Raw genomic sequence first — 27,562 nt, 5'->3', positions numbered from 1 at the left:
GTTTTCTTCCCTATAAGAAACGTAAGGCAGATCCAAGTTCTCATTCTCGTGCTTCCTCTGAGGGATCGGTGACCTCCCGTGAAGGGTCACCACAATCCGGATGAAAGTAGATCTTTGGAATTGCAGGGGATTGGGACAGGCGGACTCCCCTAAAATTCCTTATATTTCCTCTCTAGTCCGCTCTCACAGTGTATATATAGTGTGCCTTTTGGAAACTATGCTTTCTGTAGATAATGTTGTACAAAAGTTAGCTTCTTTGCCTTTTTTGGGTCACACAGGCATTGATGCTATAGGGCTTAGTGGTGGTGTGTTTATATGTTGGTTTACTTCTTTAGGACTAGAACCGGTTTTTAAGTCTCAAAATGTTTTTCTCTGTAAATTGGTGCAAGTAGATGAAATAAAATATGTGATGTTTGTGTATGGTTCGCCTCATGTTGCTAATCAGTTGGAGGTCTGGTATTTAATTAGTAGTATCTTGGATTCAATTTCGAATGTGGTAATCATTGGTGATTTTAATCAGGTGGAGTTTTTTTCGGATAAGTTAGGTGGTAATTTCTCGATTCCTGGTCAATTAGATTTCATAAATTGGCGTATGGGATTGAATTTGGTGGATGTTCCTTTTTTTGGTCCTAAGTATACCTGGACTAATAATAGGATTGATTGTGATCCAATTTTCGAGCGTTTGGATAGAGCCTATGGTTCCACCTCTTGGTTTGCCAACTTCCCTGAAACTCACCTTATCCATCAACCAATTTTGTTCTCGGATCATGCAGCTATTATCTTGTCAGATACTACTGATTTGGACTGTCATAAACGTCCTTATCGAATTGAACTTTGGTGTTTATCTGCTTTAGAGGTGCATAATATCATTGCTTCCGTCTTCTCCTTATTCTTTCCAGGATCTCCTATGTTTTCTCTATCCCGTAAACTTTCTGTTTCTAGGGACCGTCTTCTTGCTTGGTGCATCTCTCACAAGAAAGCATGGGGTATAAATTGGAAGCAATTAGTGTTTGAGGTTTCTCAGGCTTCAGATTCTCTTTGTTCCCGAGTGGATCGTTGTTTGTTTGTTTCTACTAAGAATGAAAAAGTGGCACAAGCTCAAGCAGCTTACATGTTTTGGCTACAAAGGGCTAAGATTAAATGGGATGCGCAGGGGGATTCTCATTCTCGTCTTCTCTTTTCCTCAGTTCAATCTCGAAAAAGGAAGAATAAGATTTTGGGCCTTCGAGATTCTACTGGAACTTGGCACAGGGAACCAGTTCAAATAGCTTCAATTATTTCGGACTTCTACCAGGACCTTTATACAACCTCAGATACGGCCTCGTCATATGATGCAGAATGGTGGGAGAGTCTCCGATTACCCACTTTATCTCTTGACCAGCGGAACTTTCTTATGAAGCCTTTTTCTTCGGAGGATATTAGAAGTGCAATTTTTAGTATTGAAGATAGTAAGTCCCCTGGTCCTGATGGATTTCCTTCTGCTTTTTTCAAGAACATGTGGGATTTAGTGGGTTCTTCGGTGGTTTCAGCTGTTCAACATTTTTTTGCTCATGGTTATCTGTTGAAAGACTGGAATCGGACATTCTTGGCTTTACTTCCGAAGGTGGATAGTCCGGAAGTTGTTTCTCAATTTCTTCCTATAGGCTTATGTAATGTGATCTACAAATGTATTGCGAAGTGTCTTACGAGTCTTCTTCGACAAGTGTTACCTAGTTTGGTAGCTGATTTTCAGAACGCCTTTGTTCCTGGTCGTCTTCTTTTGGACAATGCGTTAATAGCTCATGAGGCTCTTACCTATGTGAATACGTGGAAAGCTAAGAAGAAATTCTTCGCATCTATTAAATTGGACATGAATAAAGCCTATGACAGGGTTAATTGGGTTTTCCTGTTTCGTTTGCTTCAGGCTTATGGGTTTTCCCCATATTGGATTCAAATTATTCGTCAGTGTGTCTCCACGGTATCCTTTCAGGTGTTGGTTAATGGTAATCCTCTCAAGGCTTTTCAGCCTCAGTGTGGTCTTCGACAGGGTGACCCTTTATCCTCCTATTTGTTTGTGCTATGTATGGAAGTCTTGTCAGCTATGCTGCGCAGAGGGGAACGTTCCTCGCTTTTTAAAGGAATTAAGATTTCTAGGGGAGCCCCTTCGATTTCTCATCTGTTTTTCGCTGATGATTCTCTATTATTTTTGGAAGTTAATCCTGACGCTTGTGCTAATCTTATGACTTTGCTATCAGAATTTTGCTCCTTGTCTGGTCATGTGATTAGCCTTCAGAAATCTGCTGTGAAGTTTAGTCCTAATACTCCGACGGATTATCGTGATTTTCTTGCTCGGAGTTTGAAACTTCAAGTTATGCCTTCTCTAGGATCTTATTTAGGTTTGCCCAAGGAGTTAAGTCTTAGTAAAGTGGCTGATTTTGGATTCCTTATAGATAAGGTTGTTCAATGTCTGTCATGTTTGGCTTCTTTACGCCTATCTTCGGCTGCCAAATTGGTTATCATTAATTCAATTTTGGTTGCCTCTTTCAACCATATTTTGTCGGTATTTAAGGTTCCTTCTTCGATCTGCGCTACGATCGATAATTTGTTGGCTCGTTTTTGGTGGAAGTCGGATCCTCATTCTCGGGGACTAGTTTTACGCTCCAAGACGCTTTTGCATCTCCCAAAAGGAATGGGAGGTTTAGGCATTCGTCGTTTAGATTCTTTCAATTCTGCTCTTTTGGCTAGGCAATGTTGGCGCATACAGCACAATCCTCAACTTCTGGTTTCCAGGCTTCTTTTCGCGAAATATCCATCTCTGAGGTATGTTCACACTAAATCAATTTCTGGATCTTCATGGGGTTGCCGTGGTTTGTTACAAGGGTTGTCTGCTCTGTCAAAGGGTATAGCTTGGAAGGTTGGTTCTGGGTCCCGTGTTCATGTTCTTGAGGATGCTTGGGTTCCAGGGGAACCTCTCTCTTTTCGCAACAATTGTGAGATGCCTCTTCCATCGCATGTTTCTTCTATTATTAATCCGCGTTCTTACGCGTGGGATATGGTTCTGGTTCATCGGCTTTTTGATTCCTCTACTTCAAATCGCATTTTGGCTTTGGAACGCCCGACCAAACCAATGGATGATTTTGTGTACTGGAAATTTTCAAGAGATGGAAATTTTTCTACCAAGTCCGCCTATGCTATGATGCTTCGTCAGTTTAGTCCTTCTGATGGGATGTTACCCTTTTCCTTTGCATGGTGGAAGGTGTTTTGGAAACTGCCTATTTTACCGAAATTGCAATGCTTCTGTTGGAAATTCCTTCATAATGCTTTACCCTTATTTGGGACTCTTCAAGCCCATGGAATTCCGGTAGATTCAACTTATGTTCTTTGTCATAATAATCAGGAGACGGTTGATCATTTGTTTCGTGACTGTTCCTTTATCAACAGTCTTTGGTCTGCCAATTCATTTCTTCAGAGCCTTATGGTTCGTGGCGATAAGCCTTTTTCTGTTTGGTTTGTTGACAAGGTGTTGTCTTTGCGACGATCCAAGTCTTGGGAAGCTTTAATGGTTTTGATTTCGTTTCTGTGGGCAATTTGGATAGCTCGTAATCATAAGATCTTTAGACAAGCTGTGATTTCTCCAGCGTTTATTTTCCTCACAATGCAAGATTGGACGTCGAGGGGCTTAGCATCTCAGGATAATAAGTCTTCTTCTTTAGTTCCTAGCATTGGCTCCAGATCTCGAGTTATGCCTGACACGAAGTCTTCTTGTTTTTCTTGCTGTTTTCAGGGTTCCGGGGATTCTTCCTTTGGTATTTGTCTGGTCTTTGATGGGGCTTTCAATGCTCATGATAATGCTGCAGGAGCAGGTTGGGTTTTTAGAAGACCTAGTTCGGACGTAGTAATTGGTGGGGGTTCTAGAGCTTTTCTTTCTTCCTCTGCTTTACACTCGGAGTTGCAGGCATTGCTATGGGCTCTTCGTTCTGCTGGTCATCGTGGTTTTAGAAGTTTGTTGATCTATACAGACTGTTTCTCTTTATTATCTTTGCTTCAAGACAGGGGTAGTTCGGATATCTCCTGCTGCTGGTTGATTCAGGATATAAAAGATCTGATTCGAAGATTTGTGAGCTTAGGAAGGTCCCTCGTCAATGGGTCGCTCCCGCTCATTAGTTGGCTGTCCAGGGTCGTCGTCGTCAGTTTTTATTTTGGTCTTTTTAGTTGTTTGTTTCTTTGTTTGTTCGTCTTGTCAAAAAAAAAAAAAAAAAAACTTCCCCATAAAAAAAAAAAAAAAAAAAAAAAAAAACCAAACTTCACCTCGCGAATAGTAAGCTAGGCAGCATATTAAATTTGGTAGTGAAACTGGTGAGACGACAGAGGAAATGGAGGCGGCGAAACCCAGAAATGGCGGAGCTAAGATATGCTTCCTTTGTAATCAAAGAAAACCTGCTCTTAAACGCCCTAAAACCCTCCAACAGGTTTTTCTGTGATTTCCCTTTTTTCAATTTCTTCCTTTTTGTTTGCTATGATTCTTAGATTATACCCAATACTTCAAATTATCTACATTTTGCAACTTTTTAATCTAATATATTGTTGTATATGCAATTATACGTTATGCTAAAACCCTATTTTTTATTTTTTTATTTTTTTTATTTTATGGGGGTTAAAGATTTGCAGGGAATGCTTTTATACTGTGTTTGAAGAAGAGATTCATAGTTGCATAATTGAAAATCAGCTGTTTAAGCCGGGGGAACGTGTTGCAATTGGCGCTTCGGGTGGAAAAGGTAAAGTAGTTATGAGAATGTAATTGGTATTATGATCATCAACTATCTAATTGCAAATTTAGCATGTAAATGATTAATTAATGTTAGAAATTTCGTTAATATTGGTGTTTATGATGTCTTAAATTAATTGGCATTGAAGTGAATTGATGATGTTTATTGGGTCAATTTCTCATTTAACAAACAAGGTTGCTATTGCCTGAAATTTCCTTTGCATCGAGGAGCTGAACTTACTTTTGATTATCGTTGTTTAATTGAACTAACAAGTAGCTGTATAAACTGTTGCAATGAAGGAAATCTTGTATATCCCACCATATATTAATATAAAGCGAATTTTATTCGTTATACATAATTTAACATTTTAAGTCAATACCAATTAGCTTGCTAGAGTTCCCTTTGGTTAGTTGTACAAGTATGTTGTAGTGAATACTGCAGTTCTCTATTTTCTAGCAGTTGATAGTCTATGTAGTAATCTAAAGCAGAAACAATATGATACGGAATAGTTGTTTTCGTTTGTTGGGTTTGTAGATTTTTGTTGAACATCTCTATTTTAAGTACTGTCACTCTTCTAAATAGCGGTTTGCAGTAGTTGAATTTGGGCATTAATTGGCGATAACTTGTTATAACAGTCTGAATTCTTGTTGGCACTAAGTGAGATGGATAAAGGATCATGTTACCTGCTATAGCACCTAGAGATTTTACAACTATTTAAAATACCCGCTATAAAACTCAAACTTCAATCCATTTTCTATACCCCTAATATGCTGATAGCAACTGGACGTGTTTCTGATTCTGACATTAAGTTACTTGTCAGATTCCACTGTCCTTGCATATGTGTTGTCAGAGTTGAATCGTCGACACAACTATGGCTTGGATCTCTTTCTATTATCAATAGATGAAGGCATCACTGGTTACAGGGATGACTCGCTTGAAACTGTCAAGAGGAATGAAATTCAAGTGAGTTGGTAAATTTTTTAGTTTCAACGAAATTTCAGCTGTAAATTGAATGTGCCTTTAATTCAGTTTATTTCTTTTTTTTTTTTTTTTTTTTTTTTTTTTTTTTTTTTTTTTTCTAGTGAACATGATCGACAAAGTTGTTGTAGCCAGTCAACTGCTTAACACTTCTACTAGTGATTAGCAGTTTTATTATCAGTTTATGTTGAATCATTTGAATGTTAGTTGTTACCCGTTTGTGGTCTAATTAACTAATTGAAGTTAAAGAATTAAAAATTGAACTTTTGTTGTAGCGATTGTATGAGGCTTGACGCTCTGACAGATAAATGGTGAATTAAGAAAAAAAATATTATGAAATGCTACCTTTAGTCACCCAAAAGCTAGATTAGTAGCTTTCACTAACTGTACCCATGTGTCTAATCTCTACCTAAAATCTACCTTGTGAAATTCCTAACATCTAGTCATTAGTAGCTAGTACCATTTACACTCACATAGTTTTGCTTTTATATAAGTTTAGCCTTTCTTTTGTCTTTTTCAAACTAGTTTTTTTTTTTTTTTTTTTCGGAGTGAGGCTGTTTAGGAAGAAAGAGAGGTAAGGTGATGTGTAGGGAATGATCTTGGGGGAGGCTTAAGAATATTAGATCATATTACTAACCAAGTTTGGCTGTTGCCAGTCTAGTTGAAGATAGAACTTGTGGATTGTTGATCATCATTCATTGTTGGTATATTTACCTCCTTTTTTGTTAATTGTCATTGTTACAATAGGAAAGGAATGTTGCTGGGTTATTTGATCTCTCTTGTTTTATCTTGGTCTTTATCCAGTTCTGTCATTATTTTTTGTCGGCACAAGAGCGACAGAGGTGCAATTGATAAGCTTATAAATATTACAGGTATGAAAGAAATAATAGAATGAAAGCATTAAAACGATCTACACCTGGAGCTTTTGCATCTTCAATAGAAAAAAGAGCAGCATCTATATTAGCATTTGTAATGGAAGCACATAAAACCTCTCTTGCCATTAGGCTAACTCTGTTGCCTTTCCTCGTTATAGGCACATCAATGCCAGCCTGCTAGGTAGATAAATGGCAGTACTTCCCAATAGTTTCTAATAGAAATTAGAATATTAGATATATACCACTATTTTTGAATATCATCAGCATCATTGATAGGATTCCCTTGATAGGTTTTAGTTTTGAGCTTTTAATAGAAGCAATTATAAAAATATAGGATAAAATGATTAGTTAGTTAGATCCACAAACCAAGGAAAGCAAGACAAAGGTGGTGTGTGTAATAACGTAAGGGAGGGAGAGTAGAAAGGGGGTATTGTAAGAAAAATTGTGGGGTAAGATAGTAAAATGTGTTAACCAAAATCAGAATACAGTAGAAGTTGTTGGAACCAAAAAGAAAATAAATGTGGGTAGGACTAATACGTATTAAAGTTTACTTTTTTTCGCCAACTATTAATTTTTTGAGAAGTTTTATTTACGGAGTAATCAAAATAATTAACCTTACATATAATTTAAGCAACACTCTTTTTGTCCTTAATTAATTATTACAGTTTCCTTTTCATATGCCCATTTATTTTGTACATTTCTATTTTGGAAAATGCAAATGTATAATTTTATTACACCTCTCTTTTTCCACTAGTCCAATACTATAAAGTTGAAATCTACTCTTGTAATTTTTTTTTTTTTTTTTTATCAAGAAAAAAAAAAAAAAACCTCATAATCACCTACTTTTTCAATTGACAGAATACCCCCATCATCCTTTGTCACACCTATATTGTCAATAAACTGGTAATTTAAAAATCAAACAAATCATCACCTAAAATTACGTGCCTAGGTAAATGTCAAAACAAATATGGACCAAGTATTAATTGTATTAATTTGACTTGCTTTGTGCCTGTGTGCCCAAGTTCACGTCAAATGTTGGATGTTTCGTAGAACGTGTCATTTGAATTTAACCGATCCATATCTAATTCTGACAGCCATATCCAATTGTTGTGCAAGAACTCATTTGTACTTTTATTCCATGCTTAGTGAATTTAGTATGTGTCTATTGTTTATTTTCCTGTTGGAATTTGTTTGGTGATGTTCATGATTTGTGTACTTGTTCTTAGTATGGGTTACCCTTGAAAGTTGTGTCGTACAAAGATTTATACGGGTGGACTATGGATGAGATAGTGAAGATGATAGGGCTGAAGAATAACTGCACATTCTGTGGAGTATTTAGGCGTCAGGTATGTCAGCACTAATTGCACTCATACGTTGATAATCGAATCTCCTTTGTTCTGTGAAAGTTTATTTCAATGAGAAACTCCGGCTCAGTTATTTCATGTTTGAGAAATTAGTAAGCTATTTATTTGTATTACCTAACATGCTTATTCATCTCTAAGGCTCTTGATCGAGGTGCTGCAATGTTGAAAGTAGACAAGCTTGTTACTGGACATAATGCAGATGATATTGCTGAGACAGTGCTCTTGAACATATTACGTGGTGATATTGCCAGGTATAACCTCTTATTGGTGTCTTTCCCAGCTTTATGATTTCTGTAACCCTCCCCCCCACCCCCCCCCCTCTCTCTCTCTCTCTCTCCAACACATGAAAGAGGAATTTGCTCTGATTTAGGTATACTGAAAAGAGAACTAGGAAGCCATTACTACAACTCTAGCTTAAGCCGCTTGTTGAATTTCCACATGGCTAACTGATTAAGCCTTGTATTTGTGTTTTTCCTTGTTTGCTTTTTCTCCTGCCTATTTATGGCTGAGTCTGGTAGCTTTTCACTTGTAGATTGAGTAGATGCACCTCAATAACAACCGGTGAAGATGGACCTATTCCAAGATGCAAGCCGTTTAAGTATACTTACGAGAAGGAGATTGTTATATATCTTTTTTTGCTAAAGTCCTTATTTGTTTATTAGCTTTGCTTAAATTTTACTGATCTGGCTGTGACATTTGCTACAAAGTGTTGATTTTTTACTGTGTATTTGCTATGTATTGGTTATATTTTTTCTGTGAAACCTTGACTACACCATTTACGTATGCTTATTTCAAGAGGCTCGACTACTTCTCCACTGAATGTAAGTGTATACTTGTGTTTTTCTGGCTGGTTTCTTTCAGGATTCCTTTGTCCTTGCTTTTCATTCACATCTTTTGCTCCAAAAGTTACCGACCAACTTAACTGAACTGAAGACCAAAATATTTTCATTGGAGGCGGGGGTATAATTTGAATGGGAAGTAGCTTATACTTGTATTTCTTACTTTTGCAGTTCTCATATTAATCAGGCCTGATTAAAATGCATAAAGACTAGAAATCATTGATTGGCACAACTTTAGATTTCAAACTATATTATATCTAAAGCCCTAATCTCTAAGGTTGTATGACAACTCAAGTATTGCTAATATAGTAAGTCTCGACTTTTTTTTTTCAGTCCACTTCAACCAAAGCTAAGGTATTCAACATCAGTCACTGTTCATTTTTTGGTTTTATGATTTTAGAAGTCTTGTGATATAGGTGTGTAATGAACTCTAACTAAATCCCTTATATAATAAGTTATCATGTTGATTTCGAAAATTGACTCAAATAAAAAAAGTTTGGACATTACTTTTTGTGGTTATCATATTTTCATTAAATTTCAAATAAACTGGATTAAAAATGGTAATGAACAGACCTGAGTTGTGGGATGTTTATCAATTATCATAGCTTTTAGTGGAGGCTGATTTTAGTTATCTTGAAAATTTCTACATTTCAGATTCTCCTTGATGTTTTTGTAAAATGTTGCTTCTAGAAGACTCTTATCATTTTGAATATCCTCACTCTGTGTTAATTGCAGGTATTTACTCCCCAAATGCGTATCGTGGGTTTTCCAGGGAATTCATCAAGGATTTGGAGAGGATTAGGTTTTTATTTATCGAACCTTTTGTTTCTACTTTCTTTTCTGGTAAAATCAAATGTGTACTGATTGATAAAATGTTGTCATCCAGACCTAGTGCCATACTTGATATCATTAAATCTGGCGAGAGGTTCAGGATTGCCACTTCAACAAAAATGCCAGAGCAGGGGATATGTGAGCGTTGCGGTTATATATCAAGCCAGGTATCATGTGCCTTCTCCTTTTGAACATATACCTCCGATGTCTACATGTTACAGCTAGAAGTCTAGAATCCTATTCTCACCATTAGTTGATTATTAAAACTGTTGGTAGTTTTATTGGTGTGTTTATCAAACACCCCAAGACTTATGGGTATATCTGTGAAGTACCTTTTTCGGTTTTAGTCTCAGGCATGCATCTCTTTCTGCAATCACTATGTTACAGTAGGTCTGCCACGGCCCACGGACTGGTTACTGCAACTTGATTTCCCAAGGGAAAGAGAGGAACTTTTTCCTGTTCTTGAATAGTGGAATCCTTAAAGCTTACTAATTCCCTATATCTAGTCTTGGCAAGCTTCATTGTTCTCTCATTCCAAGAATGCTAAGAGTTTTTGGGTTCTTATGTGCAGAAATGGTGTAAGGCTTGTGTGTTGCTTGATGGACTGAACCGTGGTCTTCCTAAGTTGGGAATTGGAAGGAGTCGTGTTCATGATGATGACGAGTGTAAAAAGGAAGCTAAACACATGACTGGAAGCAAGGAGGTCCAAGGAAAACCATGTGGAAATTTAGACTTTTGATGCAAATACCTTTGCATTAATGTTTCTGGTATGTATAGTGTGCTCCTCAGGTTATTGCTGTTAAGTATCTTGTCTCTTCATGATAAGATGAGAAGTGTACTGAAATATTTTTTATTTTGTTTGGAGATGTATTAACTACTACAACTTACGACGCTCTACGTATAAAAGCAAATATGCATTCCGTGTTTAACTCTTGAGTTCTTCTATCTTAAGCATTTTATACAACTTGACAATGAACCATAATCATTTGTGATGGAATCTGTCTGTTAAAGTTAAATTGTGTATATTCGTTATATCAAGTTGTGGTTTGGTCTGCTTGTTTTCCCTTCGCCTTGAAAATTTGGTTGAATTTCTTGTTAGTGTTGATATTTCTTTCTTTTGGCAGTTTGTCTATTACGCGGTACCAGTGCGTATGAGATGACAAATTGTGACTGTTATGGCATTGTTGCCTTAGCTGTTTAGTCATCTCCCTAAATCCCATCTGGAATTAGGAACCAACTCATTGCAATGTCATTAAATTCTCTTTGTATTTCCTGATTGCTTGCACAATTTTTGTCGTTTTACTGCTAATGATTATTAAGGTGAAAATGTTTCTTACTTTTCTCCTGTCTAATAAAATTAAACAGGATTGTTTATTTTGCAGGCAAGCCAGGAACACGCATTTTTTGTAGCAAGTGACCGCTGTCTTTTTGTTTTTTTTTGGTAAATTCATTTTGAGCAAGAGAGTTTGTGGCTAGAAATGCAACTAGGTGATCAGATCGAAACCTTTTGGTGCAGCAATTCTAATGCGTTCTAATGCATCACTTAGCCGTTGCTCTTGCCTTTGGGCATACTGCAGTATGTGTTTAATATGGGGAATTAATTCGCCAATTTACATTTTCTCAGCTTTAAATTATGTTACTTCACTATATTACCTCACTAGTTTGTTTGTTTTTTTTTTTTTTTTTTTTTTTTTTTTTTTTTTTTTTTTTTGCGTGTAATTTTAATTTTAAATTGAAGACAGTAGTAAGTACTAAGTAGTAATGTAATATACTAATATTACATCAATTATCATCTTTGTATCACTGTTTAAAGTATACAAAAGTAATTTGTACAACAAATTAATTTTTGAAAATTTTTCTATAGTGATAGTTATCTTTGTTGAAGCTTATGTCCATTTTATTTTAATCATTGCTTAAGTGCTCTTGAACAAACTAGCTCGAACATAAATTTCATACTCTTCATTTAGTGAATGGGCCTAGCTCGAACCATTTAGTACTTGACTCATCTAGGCTCGTGAACAACTTGTTCGTGTCCATTGTTTTGTTTATATGATCATTCCAACCATTGTTATATTTTAGGATAAGAATTATCTAATAAGAAATTTGTAGTAAAAATCACAAAAGGTAACCAAAATATTATTAACAAAATTGATTAAATAATATTTATAATAAAAAGTATTTGTTAAATTTGATCTTTCTCGTTTAGTAATAATAAAAATCGTTTATATTACTATATCTCAATCAAAGTTTGAGATTGAATTAAACAAGCTACTCATAAGTTAAGCTTGAACAATTAAAAAAAAAACACCTACATGAGCCAAGCTCGAAAATGTACAATTAAAGCTTGGCTCGGAAAATGTACAATTAAAGCTTGGCTCGAGCTTGAGCTTATGGAGCATGTCCACGAGGGCGCCTTGCTTTTGACCAAGTTTAGGACTTTGTATGATACTATCCCAAGACCAAGTCCTTAGTCTGAACAAGCTAATACTCAGCTTGACTCTTTTCGGGACTTCGGGCCATCCCAAATCGTTACAAGTAAAATTTTACTAGTACCATTTCTATCCCAAGACCAAGACTCCCAACCTTTTCTCCTCCCAGCTCATATCAACAGTCGATTAGTCGAAACTTGTTCAGAAAAAGCGAGAAGAGCGTCCTCCTTTCCATCAATGGCGTCTCCTCCACCCTCTTCCTCCATTGGAGCAGAACCTCCAAAGACCAAACCAAGAGGAAGCTTATTCAGAAATGCCATGAAAAGGAAGCATCAATTCATCCAATTCTTCGCAATGTCTGGAATTCTCCTTCTTAGTATGCGATCTTTAGGTCAAAAGTACCGCATTCATGACCTTCTTCAAGATACTGCTGCACTTCAAGACGAACATAGTTCTCTTGTTAATCGTATGGACCACATCAAATCCAGTCTTCGTCATGAAGCTTCTCTCGATTCTTCTGGAATCTTCGCTTCTCGCCTTCGTCAACTCTTCGGCGATGATCAGTAATTCTTGATTTTACTATTTTGATGTTTCAATTTTTCATCTTTAGCTACTCTTACTACTAGTGTTGAGAAATTTGGATTATACTAGGGTTTAGGGTTTATATAGCTTTTATTTATATGATATGATATGATATGATATGATGTGGTTTACATTTTATGGAATAATTTGTGCCACTGGATGGTGATTGCGCGAAATGCTAATGAAGTTGTTTGCAAATATGCTGTTAGATGTTTATGTGATGTGAATATGTTTTGGTTTTAATTATTTTGTTGAGCTCTAAATTGAGCTAAGTTTTAGTGATTATGTAGCATCTATTGCAAAAATGTAGATGATTTAAATTTGGAACACCTATGCTTTGTGCAAAATTGCGAAATTGTAAATTTGACATTGCATTTAGATTTATTTTTTGAACACCAGTTGATTAAATTGATGTGTGTAGAGGTTATAATTTGTTGAGAGGAGGTTGAAATTGATGTGATTTGCCTGTGATGGATAATGGAGAAGTTAGTTTTAGTGATTTTTTGGCTGTTGAAGATTGATTTTACAAACAAGGGGTGCTGGAGGGCGAAATAAATAGACAATTAAATTGGACCAAGATGAAGTTCAAACCTTTAGTGTTCATGGTAGTGATCTTGAGCTACATTGTATGGGTAATTTGATAGTTGATGTGGGTCATTTGCATTTACATGGAGAATACCCAACCCAGAAGTTTCAAACAGACACACTTCATGAGTTTGTATTAACTATGAAGTACATGAAGTATAGGCATATATGAATATATCTAGAGCCCAGATGTCTTTAGCTGTTATGCTTAAGAGTGGATATAGTGTATAGAAAGTTTTGTATGATACTATCATGTATAAATGATTCATTGCCACTTCCACTGGCTATGCATAGAGGGAGGGGAGGGGGGGGGGTAGGAAATATATGCAACACTGAATAGAGGGCTGAGATAAGTGTACTAATTGCTTTTTATGCAGGGGAAGGAAATAATGAGCGGCTGTATGGTGTAAGGATTAAGTCTTTTGAGTGGCTCCACGGTTTAGGGACAGTGAGCGTGTATTCCGCTGTTTGTAAATTAAGCTAGCCCAAAGTTTATAGAAGTCATGAAGAGGGGTGGTGTTTGAAGAGTAGGTATAAAATCTTTTGTTTCTTTCTATCATTAAATTCTTCTGACAAGGGGAATCAAAGAGCATTGTAGGATGAGTAGTCTTCATCTAGAGATTGTCTGGATCAGTCTGATGATTTAAGGACTTTGGTTTACTCTTTAGGATTCTGAATTCATTTACTAAAACTAAATAATTAGTATCAGTAGATACCTTTACAATTTACACATTTGATGAGATCCCATATGATCAATCATGTCTGAATCTCTGATATGTATATCTTTTCTCAAAAAAAAGTTCAGTCTGTGTAGATTTTACATGTTAAAGGACCAGGAGACTGGTCGAGACAAGCCTTGTGGCATGGAATACTTTCTCGATTCCTAAAATGAAATGGTGAAGGGTAAGAAGGTTGAGATGGTTGGTGTTAGATATATAGGATGGAAAGAATTTGGTTAATCTGACATTGTAGTCCCTTTTAATCTGACATTGTAGCTGTGGTTTTGTTGAAAGGAAGAATTACTTTTGGCCATTTCTGCTATAAGAGGGGATGTATGGCTGTTGTAACTTCGTAATTGATGTTGAGGTTAAAATGCTCTTGAGAAATGTGCCTCACGAGAATAATTAGAAGTGTTTGGGGAAGCTGCTAATCAAAGTTGTAAATGTAGGAGTGGCAAAGTTCCTTTTTTTTTTTTTTTTTTTTTTTTTGTGTGTTGTGGATAAATATGGGATTAAGGCTTTGATTGATTGATTGAATTGTCGTGGAGAACTGAAAGTAGGGCAGAGGAAAGTGATTATTTGATAAGGCTTTTATATTCTCAAGGTCTTCTTTGTGATATCTGCAAACTAGGTGAAGAATTATTTCCATGTGCTCTTGGCAACTGGTATGATCCATGGGTTGGGAATGCAGGTGGTGGATTAGATGCTTCTTTATTATTGGCACAAGTTTGATACACAAATTTTGTTTGTGAGAATTACAGCTGTGTCTTATATTGATTATTATGTTCTGTATAGGTAGAAAATCATTTGAATTTCAGCAATGATTCTTTGACTCTTCTGTGGCACTTTTTTTTTTTTGGGTGGTGAACTTCTAATATCTAGTAGTAGAATAATTGTAACACTTGTAGAAGCTGTAGGATTTGATGTGTAGGGGTTGAGTATTCGAGATAAGTACTCTTTATGGTATGTGTTTGTCTGCTATTCTCAGAAGAAATTGTGTGCTTATATATTTTATGCTATTTTACAACACATGGCAAGTTAAATATTAGCTTGGAGCTGAATACGTAATATGCTTGTGTTTGTTTGAGCCATAATTCCATTTAATTGGAGTAGTTGTCCATATAGTCTTGAGAGAAGACAATCCTAGCTTAACCAACCGAAGCCCTTTAGAGGGTAGGGTATTGAAAGGAGTTCAGAAAATGAAACATTGTTTTGATCTGTATGTAGCACTTTGTTGAAATTCACAAGCTTATTACTTAACACACAATCAAATTCGCGAAAAATAAAGTATGCTGCTCTGTGTAAGAAATCTTTAGGATGATTGTTTGTAGCATATGTTCAGATCCTGTTGGCTGGTATTCTTGTGTAGACATGGACAGGTGAACATATCAACAAGTAAAGTTATAAGTTGAGAACTGAGTTTGAAGTTGTATAATTGAGGAACACCATTAAGTAGACGAGTGTAAGGGATCATGTTACAAGAATCCACACATAGTCCTAATGTTACATTCAAATTATTGATATGCTTTGAGCTATTAAATTGCTGGATTGTTTGTGACACCAAATGGAATATTCGGTTTCTAGTATGCGCAGGGTGTAGAGCAGTACTTGGAGGAAAAGACTGTGATTCTGTTATGGGATAGCTTGAGAAAGAAGAGAGTATCAGTCAGGGAATCATTTGGTCTATACACAAAGGAGATAAGAGAGTAAGAAATCAATGAAAATGATTGTCGAGTGAATTGTACTCTAATTTGTAGTTGGGAGTGTCCAGCTGCCACTCAGAGGTGTAATATGATGAACACCATTTTATGATTAATTGACTTTTTGGGATACGTAAATGCGCAATTATTAATTTTATATACCTTAAATTTTGATTGTGAGAGTTAGAGCTGTGTCTCCTACTGTTTACTATGCTAGGCAAGAACTTGTTTTGAATTTCAGCAATGTTTCTTTGACTGTTCTGACTTCTGAGATGCATAGGTGTTGATTATTGATAGACTTAAATCTTGGTGGTTTGCTAATTCCTAGTAGTAGAATAAAAGTAGAAGTCATAGGATTTAGTGCAGGAATTGAATATTCGGGATAAGTAGGCAGTGGTGATGGGTTTGTCTACTTTTCTCAAAAAAAGTTGCTCTCCCCCTTGTATATATATAGAGTTGGTCCATATATAGGGGAGATCAGAATGTGAAATCAATGAGATGAACGGCAAATGCCCAGCCACTTGAAGATGTGGGATTGTGTAAACCAACTGACCTATTACAAAAATCACTTTATGGTTTTAAAAGAGTTGATGGTCAATCATTCTTATGTTTAGTGTGGACCTGGGCGGGCGACTGATATGGATCTTTCACACCAAGAATTGTAAAGTTCTGCAGGGTCATGCTCATGCCAAGTGAAATATGTGGACTTTGGTCATGAAAATTAAACAAGGCCATGTCCATTTTTGCGTATCTTTTGATCTTACCACCTAATTAGTCTAAACTAAAGTTGTGATTTAGCTGATGATGAATGAATGATTCATCTAGGGTAGAGACATTGCAAACTCAAAAGTAGCAGGATATAAGATGAGACATCAAGTGGAATGTCTGATTGCTATTGATGGCAATCTGGCATGTTTTGTGGGAGTTTTAATCATACTGTAATACTCCATGCTAAAAGTGGACAGTAGACAATTGTGAACTCTGCTACATTTTTGATGGGTTTCACCGTAGCTAACTATGCCACTATATGGTATGTGAATGGCTATGAGCCTTAAAGCTTTACTAGGTGTCAACGGCTCAACGCTTTGGACCAATCAAGTAGATTCAGACTTGGTTGTTTATCATAGTTATTTACAGACTGCTTGCAGGGAGGAGCCATAGAATTAGGAATTATCAGGTTCATACATCCGGCAAATAGTTCTAGAATAAAACAAAGCAATAGTTGATTGCTACACTTGCTTTTGCTTTTTGAGTGAGATTAATTAGAGAAAGTTGGATGAAAATGACTGAATTTATTTAAAGATACAAATAATTTCCTTTGTCGTTTTCTTGACCCGGAGAGCCGGAGGTGTTTATTAAGAGCTTGATAGGGAAGGCTACACAAAACACATGATGTCTCAGTGCTATACACCCTTTAGAGTGGAAGTAATTGAGCAACTCACATTTCACCTACTAAAAGTGGGTACAGCAACTGTTTCGAATATCGTAGATTATCTGATACTCGGACTCATCATTTCAACTCAAATATATGTGACTTGTACTCTAATCCAAATAGGGTTGGACATATGTATCATGACTCATGAGTATATTCTTATTCCCATTCCAACTGTTAAAAGTGTTAATGTTCACACCTGATTCTGACTGTGCTAGGTTAAGCCTTTACACAAAAATGGTCTTCGGTTTAATTAATTTGAGTATTTCATTTGAATAAATGTCCATCTCACTTTTTGAGTATTATGGTATGTGTGACTCCTTAATTGTTCATTTTTTAATGGTGCATGTTAACCATGGATGTTAAACAATAATACAATATAACTAGTGCTGTCAAATTTCAAACCAAAACCGTTTAACTGCCCGAAACCGACCGACCCAAATGAGAACCGAACCGATTAAAAACCGATTTTTTTGAAACCGAAAATCGACCCGATTTGTATTTTAGTAAACCCGAAACCGAATCGACCCGAATAATGTTAAACCGTATAAGAACCGAACCCGTTAACAAACCGAACCAAATATAAACCGAACTGAAAGAAAACCGAACCGAAAAAGAACCGAACCGTATCTAACCCGAAACCAGTTCCAACCCGAAACCGTTTAAACTGGCAAAAAAACCGCTTACACCGAACCGTTAGCAAACTGCTACCCGTTTGCACCGAACCATTTAAAAACCGAACTGATTGTAAACCGAACTGGTTATAAACCGAACCGTTTATGAACCAAACCGCTTCTAAATCGAACTGTTTACAAACTTTTTTATATAAATAAATGAATTTTTTTTTTGACGGGAATATAATTAAATGGATTAAATATTAGAAATCTTAGAATATTTTTTTAAAAATAACAAGGCAAATCATTCATTAAGGTCTTAAGGATAATCAATATTACCTTGTTAATCAGTCATTAGTGTTTTCTTTCATTATACAAATCAAAGCACTTTGTAATATCTTCATAATTTCATGAAAATATACCAATTGGGTGTTTGGTGTAGTGGTGATTGGGACTACACTTGGTAGGGAGGACCTGTGTTCGATCCCCCGCAACAACAATTGGGACAATTGGTCTTGGCTGCACTCTAGTGCAGCTAAGATAGCTACAACAAGTGAAAAAAATGAACACGTAAAAAAAATGAACATTTAATATTAAAAACTTAAAGGCAAATTCATTGTACATATCATATACTTCTTCATCACTTTTTAGTTGTTTCTTCACTAATTCAGAGTCTTTTTCTTCTACAAATACAATTAATCTGTACTCACTAAAATATAACAAATAATCAGAATTTTCATAATCATCACAAAATATCTTCATAATAATTATTTAGAATATTTATAATATATAATCATCAATACAATACTTAAAAATATAAATAATATTCACTCTATATGTCATACGTGTTCATAATCAATAACAAATATGTTCGTAAAGAATAACGAAACATATATATTCATAATAAATTGTTCAGGTTTTCAACATAAATGTTCATATAGTGTAACTTTCAACGTATTATATTTTACTTTCAACCTAATAAAAATGAACATTTAGTATTAAAAAACGAACACTTTTAAAATGAATATGTAACAAAAAGTTATGAACATTTAGGATATTAAAATGAACATGATTTTCATAAAGGTTAAAATTCATTGTACATAATTATTAATGAAAAATAAAGATAAAATAAATTGTCGAAATATGTTCATTTTTTATGTATCTAATATTCATTTTCGGTGTACTAAATGCTCATTTTGTAAAAGATGTTCATTTTAAATTCCTACGTATTCAGTTTATTTTACAGAAATTATATTCAAGATCGATTGTAATTATTGAAACTCTAAAAAATTGATTATAAACCTTAAATCTAATCTTGATTCTTCATAGAGAAAATAATTATTGATTTGTACATGATTAGAAATCAAAAGAAAAAAAAATCAAAAGAGAGAGAAAGATAGGGGAGAGATAAAATAACTACAAATTAAGCAATACAATTGATATTCATTAACAATTAAGCAATTTAATTGATATTCATCACAAACTCATAATAATTTCAAATAATCAAACAATAAATCATCATGCATGATCAACGAAATCATACAAAATACAATTACAAGTTGATAAAATCTAATCTCCATTGTTTTCTTTGACCTCAACTTTCTTTCTCCTCCATTTTTTTCTTTCCTCTTTGATAAAGCCAAATAATTAAATCTGAAACTCATAGATTTAGAAAGAAAGGAGTATACCCATCAAAACACGAATTACTAACTCAAAATTTTGTATAAAGAAGAAGAAAACTTTAAAGATTGAAGGGAAGTGAGGTAAAGAGGAAAGAGAAAATTTTAAATTGAGAAGAAAACTGAAGAGGGAGAAAAATAATAGAGCTAAGGAAGAAGAAGAAAGAGAATTAAGATATAGGGAAGAAAAAAAAATGTATGTTCATTTTAACGTACTATATATTCATATTTATTGCTGTTGCAGCTAGCTTGGCTGCACTAGAATGCAGCCAAGAATTTGTACAATTGGGAGGGGACTGGAACCTAACCACTCAGAACTGATCCCCGAATCCGGATTAGCCCAAAAGGGTGAACCGGGTAGAACACCAAAAAAAAATAATTTCATGAAAATATATAATGATAAACGAGTCATAATTATCAGTCTTGTTGACTAATCAAGTATCGAATTACCAAATTGCAAATTTCCATTTCACAAGAACTCATCAAATCATGATTATGATACTATGCGTAGTATATAAATGATTAAATAAGAAGCATATAATAACCTAATTGTCAAACAATAATACATTAATACACTAACTCTTATAATCTACTTCGTAATAAACTAGTAAGATCAGTAGGACTAAACTTGAAACAAAACATAATATGTATTTATAAAATCAATGAGAATTTGTTTATAATATGATGCCTAAATATGAAATAATTCGCGACTTTATATAAAACTTGTGAACGCAAAAGGTTAGCAAGTACTATCAAATTTCAAACCAAAACTATTTAACTGCCCGAATCCAAACAACTTGATAAACAATTTATTTTTTGAAACCGAAAACCGACCCGAACCGTAATTTAGTAAACTTGAAATGGAACCGATATGAATAACATTAAAGTGGTTAAACCATCGAAGAACCGAACCAGTTATAAACTGAACCGAAAAAGAACCGAACCAGTTATAAACTGAACCGAAAAAGAACCGAACTAGTTAAAAACTGAACCAGTTATAAACTAAACCAAAAAAGAACCGAACTGTTTCTAACCCGAAACCGTTTCCAACCCGAAACTGTTTGAACCGGGATAAAAACCGTTTACACCGCACCGTTAACAAACCGCAACCCGTCTGCACCGAACCGTTTACTACCCGGACTGTTTACAACCTGGACCGAATTTAAACCGTTTAAGAATAAAACGAAACCGAATCGAACCGATAACTATTTAAACCGAACCAAAACCGACCCGTGAGACAATTAAACCGATTCCAAACCGACCCGATTAAGTACCGAACCGATTTCAAACCGAACCAAAACCGAACTGTCAAACCGTTTTGACAATGCTAAATATAACTGGCCTACATAATTTGGTTATTAAAAAACAAAAAAAAAATTGAGATGGAAGATTTTGATGGATCTGTTGTCTTTTGTTTTCTGTTTCTTTTACTTTTTTGGTGTTTTTTCATACGACTGATTTAACAAGGCCTTTTCAATTTGAACATAATTTTTTCCCTGCATAAAATTAAATTTGCTTGTCATTTTCGTTATTAGTATAAACGACTCGAGTTTTTAAAAGAGAAACCAGCATTCGCCTCCCTATTCAACACGGCCTCTGTATTCTCTATGCGTAAATGGTGCAACGATTAGTGTGTGCATCGTATGCACGGTGGGCACTGTATAAGTAGCTCATTGCACTTGCTTGCATAGTTGCACTGTACCAGTATATATTTTCGGTGTTTTTTTTTTTCTTCAATTTCCCAGTTACTTGGTACACATTTGGGTTTCAAGATAATTACATCGAAGAGCTATTTAATCCGATAAACTGAGATTTTATATTATCTGATGAGTGAGATAATACCAAGTTAAAATATATTGTACGATAAAAAAAGATTCAATAATCATGCAGTAATAATCCAATAAATTTGTGGCCATTTTCGACATTTATAGTGTCGGTAGACTGGTTGTTTCACCTTTCACTATTTGACGCTCTGATTAGAAAAGCACAATTATAAGAGTAAATTTTTTTTTTCTTCTTGAAAAGTTTGACTACTTTTTTCTTGCAGGAATGTTGGTTTATAAATTTTAGGTAAATTAAAAAAAAAATAAAAATGGATTGGGGCTTTATTGGCAATAACTCTGAGCTTTTTCCCTTTGGTTTTTCTTAATGGTGTTTGTTGGTATGGCCTATTGAGCCCGTAATTTGCGTGTTGGTTTTGTGCCCTTGAGTTTTTCTAACATCTAATCCATATCTATTTGATTTCTTTGAAAATTCCAAAAAAATAATAATTTGATTTTGTACTTATATTTTCTTAAAAAAAAACAACTTTTCCCTAAAAAAAAAAAACACACAATTAATAATTATTAGAATGTAAATAAAATTGTGGCAAAGATATACTCTCTAATAAACCAAACTCATTCATACCTTAGAAATCAATTATTTGTGTTTATTGTCAAAATACTAAAAAGTACAAGAATTAGATATTTGAATAATAAACATAGACGAATTAAAGTCCTCATTTGATATATTTTTATTTATTTATATAAATTAGCGTACAAATACAAGTCAATGTTTAGTCAAGTTAGAAAACGGAAAAACCAAGTCATGTCATATCCTAAACAAATCAAACTAAAATACCTTGTTCAAGTGCACCAAAAAAGAAAAGAAAAAAAAACGTTGTTCAAGTATAAAAGCTAGAGAACATTATCTTATACCAAACTTAAGAGAAACAAGTTGCGTCTAGAGTGTTTAATTAAAATAAAGTACAATGCAATAAAATTGCTTGGCTTGCGGGGTTAGTAAACAAAGCATGGGGTTTAGGTTAATTGACCTTTTTGACTTTACTTAAAGTCATGGACAATTAAGTACAATTTAATTGTTATTCTTTAAAGATAGCATCTGTTTAATTTATTTATATATCATGCAATAAACTTATGGTTGCAATTGCAATTTGCAAATTAAGTACAAAAAACCTTGAAAAATAAAGACATAGGTTAGGAAATGGGTAACCATGTGATGCATTTATTCCCTTACATACGGTGCCACATTATTTGCATTCTGTTGGGGCGAGGAAAATGGATTGATTGGTGCATTTTTGGGCATCTTAAGGAACATTTTGCAGTAGTTTTACAGTTGATGTAGCAATGTTTGAGATTTTTGGAATAACCTTAAAGATAGATAGATAAGGAGTATTATTGTATGGAAAGATAAAGGGTGATATAAAGGTTGTCTTTTGAATCACGATTTAGATCTTAAAATCTTAAGATTCTACGACCTTAAAATACTCGAGGGTGAAGGTAATTTTAAGGATTGATCGGTGCATTTTTTGACATCTTTTTGCAATAGTTTTTTAGTAGATGGAGCTATATACTCCTCAGAGCTTTTTGGAATAACGAACCTTATAGCCCGAGGAGTATTATTGAATGGAAATATAATGATGAAGTCATGGTTGTTTAAATCGCGATTAACTCTTTGAATCTTAAGTTCTCTACATACTTGATTGCTATTAATTTTAAGCAGAAATTCATATTGTATTTCATCTGTTTCTTTCTATTTGTCTTATTTCACATATTTCATGACTTGTATTGTTTATTTTAAAACATAAAAACTCTTAAAATATAATAAGTACATGTTTTTTTTTTTTTAAATTTAAAGTAATGAACATTATATTCATAGTCAAGATGGAAATATTCAATATCCTCTATATATATACTTCCTTTGAAAGGACAGTTGAATGAGATTTGAACCTATATCAAGGTTAAGCTAGCTTTAATATCATGTCAAAGGATCAAGTTAACCAAAAATCTAACCTAATAATTAAGATTCATGATAGGTTTTATACGTATATATACTCTATCAAACTAGCTTAGACTCCTAGACGGCTAGAGTAAAGGATTAGGGTTATAGAAATGCAATGAGAATATAGGTCTAATGTTGTATACGTACACGTATTACGTATACACACACGCATAATGCTTGCATGCATGCATGATCGATGGCGTGAATGATGCAACAACGGCAGTCAGTAACATTCTACTGGAAAAGATTGGTCGACAATTAAATTAAAGTCAATATCAAGCAATTTAAAGACTTCTAAAATTTTATTAATAGAAAGACTAATTAATGTCTCTAATTAAGAATTTTAACAATCTAAAGATAATGGTGTGTGGTGTGGGACCAGTCCACTTATGATTTATCCTGAATCTTCCGATCACCGCTATTCAAAAAACTGATGGTTTACTTAGCTTTGATGACATTGACTTCTCTCTTAAGTTACTATTCTTCCATGGCCCCATACTATATACTAGTATAGTGAAGATAAGATTTAGGTGGACTCTAATTCATAGCCATTATAATGTGCTCGTACCAATTACCAAATAGTGTTTTTAATTACTTAAAAAGTTGTAATACTTGAATAAACACTTGAAGTATGAAATAAATGAATTGTAATAAAATTTGCTCTAATTCATAGCCATTATAATTTGCTCGTACCAATTACCAAATAGTGTTTTTAATACTTAAAAAGTTGTAATACTTGAATAAACACTTGAAGTATGAAATAAATGAATTGTAATAAAATTTGCTCTAATTCATAGCCATTATGTATCTGGTTTTGCATGATTTGGGAGCTTTAAGAATTAAGAGATTCATTTTTGCTAATAGAAACTCTGTTTATATATATATATATATATATATATATATATATATATATATATATATATATATATATATATATATATATATATATATATATATATATATATATATATAAAATTGCAACACTTCTCTTTTCATGCTTGTCGATGCATGTTTTGAATCGTTAATATCTTTGATTACTAATATACAAAAATTATAAATTTTAGATATTAAAATTGTACAAATTGAGACGAATCTAACAAGATCCCACGTGACTATATATATATATATATATATACATATATATATATATACATATATATATATATATATACATATATATATATACATATATATATATATATACATATATATAATTGCAACACTTCTCTTTTCATGCTTGTCGATGCATGTTTTAAATCGTTAATATCTTTGATTACTAATATACAAAAATTATAAATTTTAGATATTAAAATTGTACAAATTGAGACGAATCTAACAAGATCCCACGTGACTATATTTTTATTTAGATATAAATCGTCAAAGCCAGTCAAAGTGAATTGAAACACATGAATAGTGTAAAAGTCAAACTGTTGCAACTATAAAAAAATAAATAAATAAATAAATAAAACAGAGGAAGTATACTCATGCATCTCAATTCAGATCATGCGTTATTTATTATTAAATAATATAAAATTATATGTATTTAAATTTTGGAAAAATTGATTCTAATAATCCCACATTTGATCGATTTGTTGTTAATAAACCTGCCTTTGGATTATGATCAAATAATCCCACCTTTATATGAATTTACTTTTATTGGTCCTTAATCTGTTGGTAATCGATTTTAATAGGTTTTGATGCTACATGTTACTTTGTGATTGGTTGAAAAAAATAAAATTAATTTTTTTTAAAAAAAACTTAAAAAAAAAATCAAAAGAAAAAACCCAGCCATTCCCAAGTTCCACAACGCCACCCAACCCCCCACCCTAAAGCAGCCCCTCATTGTAGCTGCTCCGCTAGTTAGGTGTTCTCTATAGATTGGCATGGCTAGTCACTTCGCTTGGCTGCACGAAAAGATGATGCTCTTGCTAGGCATGGTGCGCAGTCAAGCTGCTCTTGCGGAAAGACAAGTTGGTTCGACGATCCTGGCCGCTATCTTGCTGGTCTAAGTGTGTCAGTCGGTGTTGTTGAGGCTGGGCTTCATCCAGGTCGCCGCGGCAGGATGTTATGGTGGCCGTGTTGCGTGTCTAGCTGATGTAGTGGCAGTAACATGCATGCTCCCTTATTTTTAGGAGAAGAGGGGCGATAATCGGGGTGGTTTTAGGGGACGAAGGAGAGATTTTTTTTGCTGGGTAGGGAGGGTCGAGGGGTGATTTCCGGTTGTAGGGTTGGGGAGGTGGGGCTGCCGGAGGGTTGGTTGACAAAAGTCGATGACCTATTATATCAGGTCACTTGACACGTGCCAAGTCCTAATTGGTCTAGAAAAATTAAATAAATTAAATTTTTTTAAAAAAGCAAAAATTACAAAACACTAGCCAGCCTCTCCTTCTTTATTGGCCCACCTTAACACCACCAGCCCGCTGCCGAGACCACCGCCTATTCCCTTCTGACCAATCGCCCCCAACCAGCGCCGACTTTACCCCTCCTGTTTAGGGTAATTTTACCCTGCCACGTGGCCCAATCAGAAGGTGACACGTGTCAGCCCCAGATTGGTCTAAAATGGACCACTCTCTGCTCGACACGTGTCATTCCCGAAATCAAGGGAAAAAGTGGCCTTCAGGCCCAAATCCCGAGAATGTCGCCATACGGCGCAGCCCACCAATGATTAGGGTTCAGTAACCTAATTAGGGGCGCAATTCCCAAAGACCCTATAAATAGGGAGATGTCCCTCACTTTGAGGACACGTTTTATCATTTATTACACATTTACTCTTTGATAGAGACATCTTGAGCTTGGAATCCGAGCAGATCCCTACCTAAATTTCCGTACCTTTTTTCTCCCTTCAAGTTTCTAACTTGTGCGTCGGAGGCGGAGCACCACCCAACTGGTGTCTCCGTTTGTTTTGCAGGTACAGCTCACCTCGGATCAGTCTTCGTGTTGTAACTCTCCCGAGGGACAAAAACACCCAAAACATTTGGCGCCGTCTGTGGGGAGAGTACCTTGAAGATGGTTCAAGAGTTTGTACCTCCTAACCGTCTGGGTGAAGACCCAGAAGTCTTTACAGACCATGAGGAGGATGAGAATCCTCAAGTCGAAACCTATACAACCGAGGACGGCTCTCTCAGAGTCAAGCGCATCCGGCCCAGAGAGACTCTGGAGCGGGGCACCTCCCAGGCGGGTCCCAGCAGACCCACTGGGAAGCCGGAAGGGGCAACCCAAACGGCAGCTGGATCAGCCCCCGTCACCCGAGACGAACTCATGAGGTTCATGACTAGTTTCAAGGGTGAAATTACAGAGCTGATCACCAAAAGCCGGGCTGACCCAAGTAAAGGTCAGTCGGCTAAGAAGACTCCTCTAGAGAAGAGGAAGTCAGTCAGAAACCGGCAGCCCACTCCTCATCCAAAGGAGAAGGCAGCCGGGACCATTGATTGGTCTAAAATTCTCCTTCCTGGGAGGAACACAAATAATACTCGCCAGCCCCAACAGCCGGTGAGAAGTAAAAAATCAACTCTTGATGCCCGGGAAATTATTAATCGGAAGAGAAATCAATCGCTGTCTGAGTCGGCTTCAACGTCGAACTTTCCAGACAACTTCAACAACATTTCTGCAGGGAGTGCACCCTCCTTGCATGAGAGTCAGACAGGCGGTAATACCGTCCATTCTGGCCCTCATATGATTGGAGCTGTCCCGTATGTGCCTACTCAGGCTTACGGGCAGTATCCTCCTCACTTCATGCATCCGGCCTTCTTTAGGGGTCAGGCGGCATATCCAAATGTCCAGCCATTGGACTGACAGCTTCGTCTGCTGCGCCTGGGTGAACAACCTTCTACGTTCACTCGGGAGATAACCGAAGCGGCTCAGCCGGCCAAGGTTAAGAATGTGTTGGTTGGTACCTATAATGGTACCTCCAATCTGGAAGATCACCTCATGGCTTACACCAACCTCATGTATCTGCAGGGGTTGGATGATGCCACTTGGTGTCGATGCTTCCCGACTACATTGAAGGGCATTTCCCAACAATGGTTTGGCAATCTGCCAGCCGGGTCCATAGATAGCTTCAGGAAGCTTGCCTTCCTGTTTGCTTCCAACTTCTCAATGAACATCCTTGCTAAGAAAACAAGCCTTGATTTGAGCACTGTTAAGCAGGGAGAGAGAGAAGGGCTGCGCTCATATGTCAGGCGATTCAACCTGATCAAAATTCAGATTCAGGGACTGTCTGATGAGGTAGCTTTTACAGACTTTTTAAAAGGTCTGAGAGACGGGTCGACCTTTAAGTTCGACCTCGTCAGAAAAGGGGCTTTCACTTTACAGGCGGCCTTGAGGGAGGCGGAAAGCTACATTCAGGCTACCGACCTCTGCTCGCCGGGTAGCCAGTCGGACTCTAAGAAGTCCGACAAACAGAAAGTCAGC

The 27,562-nt window shown here is 35.5% G+C and overlaps 3 protein-coding genes across 3 annotated transcripts; all 3 read left to right on the top strand.

The window, feature by feature from the left end:
* Positions 1-217: 217 nt before the first annotated feature.
* LOC110703699 lies at positions 218-4,064 on the top strand. Its single transcript, XM_021881490.1, has 2 exons — positions 218-3,980; positions 4,033-4,064. The coding sequence occupies exons 1-2, from the start codon at positions 218-220 to the stop codon at positions 4,062-4,064; spliced, it is 3,795 nt and encodes a 1,264-aa protein (XP_021737182.1).
* Positions 4,065-4,251: 187 nt separating this feature from the next.
* On the top strand, positions 4,252-11,516 carry LOC110703658 (cytoplasmic tRNA 2-thiolation protein 1). The gene is made up of 11 exons (XM_021881451.1): positions 4,252-4,448; positions 4,640-4,754; positions 5,566-5,708; positions 7,825-7,944; positions 8,101-8,213; positions 8,495-8,587; positions 8,743-8,783; positions 9,537-9,603; positions 9,688-9,799; positions 10,204-10,399; positions 11,015-11,516. Exons 1-10 carry the CDS (start codon positions 4,353-4,355, stop codon positions 10,369-10,371), a joined length of 1,068 nt encoding a protein of 355 aa, XP_021737143.1. The 5' UTR covers positions 4,252-4,352; the 3' UTR covers positions 10,372-10,399; positions 11,015-11,516.
* A 627-nt stretch (positions 11,517-12,143) lies between these two features.
* Positions 12,144-12,857, top strand: LOC110703657. Its single transcript, XM_021881450.1, has one exon. The coding sequence runs from the start codon at positions 12,299-12,301 to the stop codon at positions 12,626-12,628; it is 330 nt and encodes a 109-aa protein (XP_021737142.1). The 5' UTR covers positions 12,144-12,298; the 3' UTR covers positions 12,629-12,857.
* Positions 12,858-27,562: the final 14,705 nt, after the last annotated feature.

The sequence above is a fragment of the Chenopodium quinoa genome, unplaced genomic scaffold (assembly GCF_001683475.1).
Source record: "Chenopodium quinoa cultivar QQ74 unplaced genomic scaffold, ASM168347v1, whole genome shotgun sequence".
In the NCBI taxonomy this organism is placed as follows: Eukaryota; Viridiplantae; Streptophyta; class Magnoliopsida; order Caryophyllales; family Amaranthaceae; genus Chenopodium; species Chenopodium quinoa.
This window is presented reverse-complemented; position numbering and strand designations above follow the sequence as displayed.